This window comes from Callorhinus ursinus, unplaced genomic scaffold (genome assembly GCF_003265705.2).
Source record: "Callorhinus ursinus isolate GAN/ISIS: 27379988/994484 unplaced genomic scaffold, GSC_fseal_2.0 scaffold24, whole genome shotgun sequence".
Lineage (NCBI taxonomy): Eukaryota > Metazoa > Chordata > Mammalia > Carnivora > Otariidae > Callorhinus > Callorhinus ursinus.
In genome coordinates this window covers 29,725,385-29,734,946 of record NW_027397086.1, presented here as the reverse complement: position 1 = coordinate 29,734,946, position 9,562 = coordinate 29,725,385, and the positions used below count along the sequence as shown (strand labels likewise).

The window sequence follows — 9,562 nt, the reverse complement described above, 5'->3', positions numbered from 1 at the left end:
TGGGGGGGGGGCGGGCAGGGGCTGGCTCTCAGGGACCCTGGGATCATGACCTGAGCCGAAGGCAGATGAGCCACCCAGGTGCCCCTACCACTAACTAGTGACTTCCTACCCTGAAAAAGAGGAATTTCCTTCTCTTCCTCCCTCACTCCCGCCCAGCTTTGACTACCCCTCCTTTCAGTCCCGGTTATTTATGTTAGTGTGACTTCATGTTTGCAGATGAGCTCTGTAGCTGTATTTCTCATACAACTTTTTATTTTTCCTCGAGTTAAGAATTACCTCTTTCCACAGCAGCACCAGATCCAAGATGGCGGCCAGCAGGAGGCTGATGAAGGAGCTTGAAGAAATCCGCAAATGTGGAATGAAAAACTTCCGTAACATCCAGGTTGATGAAGCTAATTTATTGACTTGGCAAGGGCTTATTGTTCCTGACAACCCTCCATATGATAAGGGGGCCTTCAGAATCGAAATCAACTTTCCAGCAGAGTACCCATTCAAACCACCGAAGATCACATTTAAAACAAAGATCTATCACCCGAACATCGATGAAAAGGGGCAGGTCTGTCTGCCAGTAATTAGTGCTGAAAACTGGAAGCCAGCAACCAAAACCGACCAAGTAATCCAGTCCCTCATAGCACTGGTGAACGACCCCCAGCCCGAGCACCCACTTCGGGCTGACCTAGCTGAAGAATACTCTAAGGACCGTAAAAAATTCTGTAAGAATGCTGAAGAGTTTACAAAGAAATACGGGGAGAAGCGACCTGTGGACTAAACTCTGCCGCGACCGATTCCAGCGAGTGTGAGCGGAGACCCCGCAAAGCAGGACTCTGTGGAAAATTGACATGTGCGGCTGCCTGGCGTTTGCTTGTGGCAGTTACTAACTTTCTACAGTTTTCTTAATCAAAAGCGGTCTAGGTAACCTGTAAAGAAAGGATTAAAAATTTAAGATGTTCTAAAAAAAAAAAAAAGAATTACCTCTTTCCATCGTTTTCATTTCTCAATCAGAGCTGTAAAATGACCTCTCAGTGTGGTTACATGGGAGGTAATCCGCATTTTTATTTTCCAGCATCCGTTCTGGAGCCCTCTAACCTCTTGCTCCATTCATACTAGGTTGCTCTCCAGGCCTGCTGTACAGCTACTCTTGTGGGACGGTATTCCCCAGTAGCTTCCTGGGAAAGGGTGCGTGGAGGGTTACTAGTCTGAGATCTTGAATGTTTGAAAACATTTGTAGTCTTCTCTCATCCTGAGTGATCGTTTGGCTATGTGTTAAGTTCTCAGAGGAGGATCCTTTTCCTCAGAAGGCATCTGTTGTTCACTGTCTTCTAGTTTCCCATGTTCTCTTGAGAAGTCTCATGCCATTTGACTTTTGATCCTTTCATTATGACTTTTTTTTGCCTCTTAGGACACCTTTAGGATTTCTGGTTTTCTGAAATCTCATTACAATGTGACGTGGTGGGCCATTTCAATCAGGAAATTCAAAGGATCTGTGTTGTACTATTGCTTGATAAGTTCATCCTTTATAGCTGTAGGTACTGAAAAGACTGACATTTGAGGGTCTCTCAGTGGAAGCGGCAGCTCGTTTCCTGATCACCATGGCATGATGCCCATTAGCCTTTAAGACCTACCGGTGCACACAGTTTCCACTCACCTTTTTAGTGCCTCTCTTGTAAGTATGAATGAATATTCAAGAATGATTGGATACTGGGGAAAGACTCTAACACAAGAGCCAAAAAGCTGAGTTAGTAAAAAGGAATTTGGAGAAAATGAAAACAATTCAGATAGGAGAATAAAACTTTATCTCTTCAAAGATAGAAAAGATGTTATATCAGGACGCCTGGGTGGCTGAGTGGGTGGAGCATACGACTGTTGATCTCAGGGTTGTGAGCTCCAGTGCTATGTTGGGTGTAGAGATTATTTAAAAATAAAAATCTTGGGGCGCCTGGGTGGCTCAGTCATTAAGTGCCTGCCTTCGGCTCAGGTCGTGATCCCAGGGTCCTAGAATCGAGCCCAGCATCGGGCTCCCTGCTCCGTGGGAAGCCTGCTTCTCCCTCTCCCACTCCCCCTGCTTGTGTTCCCTCTCTTGCCGTGTCTCTCTCTGTCAAATAAATAAAATGTTTAAAAAAAAAAAATCTTGAGGGTGCTTGGGTGTCTCAGTTGAGCGTCGGACTCCTGATTTTGGCTCAGGTCATAATCTCAGGGTTATGGGATCTAGCCCCAGGATGGCTCTGCACTCAGCAGGGAGTCTGAGATTTTTCTCCCTCTCCCTCAGCCGCCCCCCAGCACCCCCCACTCTCTCTCTCAAATAAAATAAATAAATCTTTAAGTTAAAAAATAAATCTTAAAAAAAGGAAAAGATGTTACATCAGTGAAATAAAAACAGGATGCTATGAAAAATGAACAATTATAAAGAACAAGAGAAAGCCCTTGGAAATTAGAAATGTAGCTAAGAAAAAATAAATCTGCTTATTTTAGATATTTTCTCTTAAATCAGTACTTTCCCCTGAAAAGAATTCTCCAATCTCCTGCCTTTGGAGATTAGTTAGTAGCCTTCTGGAAGGGGAATTGGAAGGGTATCTCTCCATTTGGGATGTAGACTTCCACTAATTCCCTCCATTTTATTCTTCTTTCTTGAATTCTGATTAATTTAATATTGGACCACCTGGGCTATCCTTTAATTGTATTTTTCCTTCAGTATTTCTTGATCTTTTTGTTCTGCTTTCTGGGAAAATTTCCTCAACTTTATTTTTTTTTAAGATTTTATTTATTTGTGGGGAGCCTGGGTGGCTCAGATGGTTAAGCATCTGCCTTCGGCTCAGGTCATGATCCCACGGGTCCTGGGATTGAGCCCCACATTGGGCTCCTGGTTCAGCGGGGAGCCTGCTTCTCCCTCTCCCTCTGCCTCTCCCCCTGCCCATGCTCTCTCTCTCTCTCTGTATCTCTGTGTCTCAAATGAATAAATACAATCTTAAAAAAAAAGATTTTATTTATTTGAGAGAGAGAGAGAAAGCAAGAGCACAAGTCGGGGGAGAGGCAGACTCCCTACTAAACAGGGAGCCCAACGTGGGGTCTGATCCCAGGACCTGGGGATCTTGACCTGAGGTGAAGGCAGACGCTTAACTGGCTGAGCCACCCAGGTGCCCCTTCCCAACCTTACTTTTAAATCCTTTGAAGGATTTGGGAGGGGATGGCAAGAAGCATATGAATTAAATCCATCACTATTATCAAATTACAGAGCATTTCTGTTACTTCAAAAGAAACCTCATACTCATTAGCGCCCACTCCCCATTACTCCCAGCCCTTGGCAACCACTAACCTACTTTCTGCCTCTATGGAGTTGCCTATTTTATACATTTCACATAAATGGAATCATACGTCGCCTTCATGTTTGGCTTTTTTCATTTAGCATAATATTTTTAAGGTTCGTCCATGTTGTAGCATCTATCAGTACCACATTCCTTCTTATGGCTGAAAAAAAATTCCATTGTATGGATATGCCACATTTTGTTTACCCAGTCATTGGTTTATGGACATTTGCATTGTTTACAATTTATACCTATTATGCATAATGCTACCATAAACATTCATGTGCACATTTTGTGTGGACATATATTTTCATTATCCTGGGTATATAGCTAGGAATGAAATTGCTGGCTTTGTTTAACTTTTTGAGGAACTGCCAAGCTGTTTTCCAGAGCAGCCGTACCATTTTACATTCCCACCAGCAACGCACAAAGTTTCCAATTCTTCTACATCCTCACCAACACTTGTTGTCCATCATTTTTATCATAGCCATCCTAGTGGGTGTGAAGTGGTATCTCACTGAGGTTTTGGTTTGCATTTCCCAATGCCTAATGATATTGAGCTCCTTTCATGTGCTTATTGGTCATTTGTATACCTTCTTTGGAGAAATGTCGTTCAAATTTTTTGTTCATTTGTAATTGGGTTGTCTTTTTGTTGTTGAATTCTAATAGTTCTGTATATGTTCTGAACACAAGTCCCTTATTAGATATATGATTTCCAGATATTTTCTTCCATCCCACACGTTGTCTTTTTACCTTCTTCATGGTGTCATTTGAAACCCAAAGTTTTAAAATTTTGATTAGCCAAATTTATCTTTCATTTTCCTTTGGTGTGTTGTGCTTTTGGTGTCACATCTAAGAAAGCTTTACCTAATCCAAGGTCATGAAGATGAACTCCTTTCTTTTCTTTGGCATCTTACGGTTTTAGCTCTAATACTGAAGTCTATGATCCATTGTGAGTTAATTTTTGTATATCCTGTGAGGTACAGGTTCAACTTCATTCTTTTGCGTGTGGATGTATAATATTCCCAGCACCATTTGTTTAAAAGACTACTCTTTTCACATTGAATTGTCTTGGCACCCTTAGGTTTTCAACCTTATCATTACTTGGAAACTGACTGGCTGAAGATTTTTTGAAAGATAATACCTAATTTAGGAAAGGGTAAGGGGAAAATCTTACATGGTGCTAATGGGAATATGAAAGAAGTACAGCCTCTTGAAGGGCAATTTGCCATGCACATCCAAATTTGAAACATATATACTTTGATTCAGGAATCGCACTTCTAGGAATTTATTTTCAGGAGCTAATTGCACAAAGCTGTTAAACATAGTGGTGAACAACTGGAAGTAACCTAAATGTCGATGAGTAGGAGACCAGGTGAATAAATTATGCTACATCCATACAGTGAAATATGATGCAGACTTTAAAAATGATGGAGACCTACAGAGAAATAAACAAATAAATAAAACAATGGAGACCTATATTTATTGACTTGGAGCAATCTATTGCTAAGAGAAAAAGGAAAGCATGTCACAAAGCACCATTTATAGTCGGATTGCACTTATATAATATTATATATTTTACACATGCATCTACATTCATAGAGATAACTCAGAAAATAGTCACAAAAATGTTAACAGTGGTGGCCACTAGGTGATGGGATTTTGGCTGGCTTTTATTTTTTTCTTTATACTTTTTTGCATTGCATGAATTTGCTACATGAATATGTATTGTCTTTATATTCAGAAAAAGAAAAGCTATTTTCATTTTGTAGAAGAATGTCCTCAAGGAATATATATTGTAGATGACTATTCAATGACATGGAAATATGTTCATAATATATTGTTAACGAAAAAAAGCAGGTTACAGTATCATTCCGCTTATGAAAAAAAATTTTAATGTAATATATACAGTATTTCCTAGGTACTATGATACTTTTTTTCGCTACTTGCTATTTCTGAAATAAGGATGTCTTTTATAATCTATATGAATATTTAATGTAGTGGGCTCTCCCCTCCCTGCCCCCCTGAAAAGCTGTTATTAATGAGACGATGCTTCTGGCAACCTGAGACTTGAGAAAGTGTCATATGTGGGTAGAGAAAAGACTGGAGGAATAGACACCAAAACATGAGCTGTACTTAGCCCTGAATTGAGATTTTTATTTTCTTCTTTCATTAAGTATATTTTCCAAGTTTTCTATAGTACATGCATAGATAAACATTAAAAAAAAATCACCCAGGAACCTGCTTTCAAGGAAGAAGTAGAGTGTGAGGGTACCGGGATTTCTGGCCTTTACCAAAATAAGAACCTAACAAATTGGGGAGCACATAAATTCCCTGAGTAGTGTCCGAGTCTAGAGTGAGGGAGGAGTGGCTTGCATGCCCACTGAGGGGCCCTGGGCCAGGCAGGGGCTGGCAAAGCAAGCTTGAGAACAGATGGAAAGTTCGGTCAACAGGAGCAGGACTCGGAGATTCAGTCTTAGTACTGTGTGGACAAGACAAGGAAATCCTTGTGAGGTAGGAGAGGGTCCAGATGGTGGGGACGATGGCTAATTATGGAGGAGAGGGATGCTCAACATTGTGGGGCCACTCAGATATATTCCAGACTAGCTCAGGAACACATTCCCAATTCCTCAAGGGAAACCATGGACTGAGTGAAACTGAAAATGAGCCTGCCCCTTTTGAGAGTGAAAACATATATTGATTTTGGGTGAGCCCTTCTCTCAGGCAGAGGGGCACGGTCCCTACAGGAGATGAAGGACATGGAGTGGAGGTGAAGGACTGATGGCCACAGCAGAACTTCTATAGCCTCGAGGAAGCCTGTGAACTCTGGGCCTCTGCTTAGGGTAAGGGAGGGACTCGGGCTTTTGGTGACTGTGCCCGGGGCACAGAGGAGAATGCCAGGCACTGTGCCAGGCAGGAGCTTCACTCACATGACCATGTCTAATCTTTGCAACAGTCCCCAGACAAGCAGCCTCAGGCTCAGAGAGGTTATGTGGTTCGTCCAAAAGCACACAGCCAATAAGTAATGGAACAGAATTCCTAACTCAATAGAGTCCCTCTCTGAAAAGGGAAAAACATTGAGCAGAATTTATACTCATGATAAATATGAATATTGTTTTTTTACAAAAAAATACACAGGTGGACAAAAGGTGCAAGAATATATGCCTTAATGGTGGCTAAGTCTCATTGGTAGGAATTTAATTTTTAAATTTTATTTTATTTTCTCGGTTTTGGTGTTTTGCTTTTTTTTTTTTTTTTACTTTCCACCTCCTCCATGATGAGCACGTAAATCTTCTTAAAGCAGAGAAAACAAAAAAAATTTTCAGAAGCAGTTGTGAGGACTAGTGGATCAAAGTAATTGGAGTGAATTACAGTGAGACCTTAATGACAGAGAAATCCAGGTTCTTACTGGTTATGTGAGTTCCACTTGGCTTCACTGAACCTGTTTCCTAAACAATAAAAGGGGATTATAATCTTGTCCCAGAGAGCTGTTGCCAGGATTAACTGAGATGCAGTGTACATGAAAGTCCCAAGCAAAGTACTTGGCATAAGGATGATGTTTAATAAACATTAAACTTGACTAGTCATAGCTCTTCATGCTGCACCAGGAAGGCTTAGCACCTACAGCTGTTTCAGAGAGCAGAAAGGAATCTGGTTTCCTTGTCAGAGGCCCCTTACTAGACCTGCAGCTGTCTACACACCTGACACTCTCTCCTCCCCTGTTTTTACCATCTGGAGACTAATAGGATCTCATTCCTTACCCCATTTTCACCTATTTGCTTCTCTTTCTCCCTTTGTCTCAACAATCGCAGCTGCTTAGACAGTATCTTTGAATACATGTGACATTATTTTCAACATAACACACGTTTGCAGAGCACCTGTGTCCTAAAGATGGCCCCAGGCTTCTACTCTCCATTCATATCCTCAGAAATATTTGTATGAGCTCACAGTCTAGTTGAGAATTTAGATCCTTCAACTCCCATTTGTTGTCAAACTGCTGTAACAGGTACCCACATATGTTGTAGAAACCCAAAAGGCAGATTTCCCAGTGTATGCACATATGCATGGGAGAGGAAGGGAAGAATGGAAGTATTTAGTATTTAAAGAACAATGATCTCCTCACCCTCTATTATGCATCAGCTTCATATACTGTCTTTACTAAAGAGAAAATGTGCCCATTCTGCTAAACTGGTTGCAGAGTCAGTTAAACCAATGCCTGAGTGGGGCTGTTTCCTCTCACCTTCAGATTTATTAAATTCTGTTCACAGCCACAGAGTTTGTGGAAGGCTCGGGTCATCTGATGATGCTGCTGAGGCAGTGGGGTGGAGAGCAGGTCCAAGGAGTTACAAATTAGCTCAGAGTGTTCTCGGACATTTTGGAGCTTTTTGGAATACACACACATTCTGGTTCACAGGCAGCTTTAAGACTCAAAGGAGTGCCCAAATCGGGCATTATTTTATATATATATATATATATATATATATATATATATATATATATGCAGACATTAACATTAATGGGAGTAAAAAGAGATTCGCCCATAGTTCAGACTCCCTAAGAAACAAAGTGTTTTTTACTTTTCCTTAATCTCTTCCAGCCCTTGTTCAAATCCAGAAATCTCTGGACATAATTGTGGATTAGATACAATGATATATTCTACTTTTTCACACCCAGATGCACTTAAGTACAGCAACATTCAAAACCAGGGCACTATGACAACAGCCCCTTCAGGCCTGTGGACTGACAGTCCAGTGGAAGACGTTGGCAGGGCACTGAGACACACCCTGTTCTGCCTGTGTTATTTATGCCTCTGGCAGTGAAGCCCCTGACAAAGAAGCATGTCACTGGAACACATGCTCTTTGTTCACAGAGGTGCATACCAGCACCGGCTGTGTCAGAAGGGACAGTACCGGGCTTGTAGTCTCTCCTCCTTTGGCTCTTTTGCTTTCGTTTTATTTGCTTGCACATTGTGGCTATGTTTATTAATTACTTTGTAGCTTAATCTTATAAAACAGACATTTATCCTGTGAGCTATGTATCATGGCGAAAGAGTCCTTCATACCCTCGGGTTGGTTATAGAAAGAGGACAGAATCTCATGATTTGCCCCTTTTCTTCCTAAGGATCAATACCACCTCCCCCACCAGCCACCAGGCTACCACTTTGTCTAGCACAGAGCTACCATGTTCCAGGCTCCTTCAGCATCTCTCCTTTACCTGCAAGATGGCACCTGCGTGCTCTGTTTGGTATTAAAGGCCCTCTACAATTGCTCTCAATCTACTGTACCAAAGCAGGCCTCAGGCTATGACTGCATTCTAGTTAGACTGATGGTGTAGCAGACAAGATGGCAGGCTTTAGAGTCAGACCCATCTGGGTTTTAGTTTTAGCTCCACCTCTTGTTGGCCATGCAGCTTAAGGACCCTGTGCTTCAGATCCTCATCTGTAAAATGAATAAAGTACAATCTACTTCACAGGGTTGTCTGAAGATTAAATGAGAAAACATATTCAAACCCTAAAAGCGGATGGCTCAGTAATTGCCCCTTAGCTCATGTAACTGATTTGCTAGTTTTTCATAAAAGCGTTTATCTCATGGCCTTGTGGATCTCATAACCTTATATTTACAGACCTCCTGTGACATCGTGAAGACCACTTTATTCACCATTTTCCCATCACATTGATGTAGGCTAAGACTAACATTTTATCTTTTTAAAGATTTTATTTATTTGAGAGAGAGAATGAGAGCCAGAGAGCACGAGAGGCAAGAGGGTCAGAGGGAGAAGCAGACTCCCTGCTGAGCAGGGAGCCCGATGTGGGACTTGATCCCAGGACTCCAGGATCATGACCTGAGCCGAAGGCAGCTGCCTAACCAACTGAGCCACCCAGGCGCCCAAGACTAACATTTTAAATACAAGACTCGAGAAACAACGTCAAGTTTTTGCCTTTTCCCAAAATGCTTCTAAAACTTTCTTTTGCTTTGAAATTTTAACTGGATATTTAAAAAATTGATATAGACGGTTTTGTTTGCCACTAAATGAACTCAGGTAAAATGGGGAGTCTTTCTTCGCCTCAAGAAAACCTTAGGTTATTGCATACAATTGTGCAGTTTTTCTCTATTCATAAGTTGTTCTCAATCTTTGGAGCCTCTATGAAGATGGCATCTGATTTGACACATGACATACTTACTTATTTTAAGCTTAATACACCCTTACGTGACTCCCCGGAGGTTGGCAAACTTAGGGCTCTAACCCTGGCTCTCAGAGTGGTT

General features: G+C 41.5%; 1 protein-coding gene across 1 annotated transcript; it reads left to right on the top strand.

Annotated features, from left to right (window-relative positions):
* The first annotated feature begins 291 nt into the window (after positions 1 to 291).
* LOC112836759 (ubiquitin-conjugating enzyme E2 L3) lies at positions 292 to 957 on the top strand. The gene has a single exon (XM_025888689.2). It carries the CDS (start codon positions 305 to 307, stop codon positions 767 to 769), a length of 465 nt encoding a protein of 154 aa, XP_025744474.1. The 5' UTR covers positions 292 to 304; the 3' UTR covers positions 770 to 957.
* Positions 958 to 9,562: the final 8,605 nt, after the last annotated feature.

Coding starts and splice junctions, on each gene's coding strand:
- LOC112836759 (XM_025888689.2), top strand. CDS start 305: ATGGCGGCCAGCAGGAGGCTGATGAAGGAGCTTGAAGAAATCCGCAAA.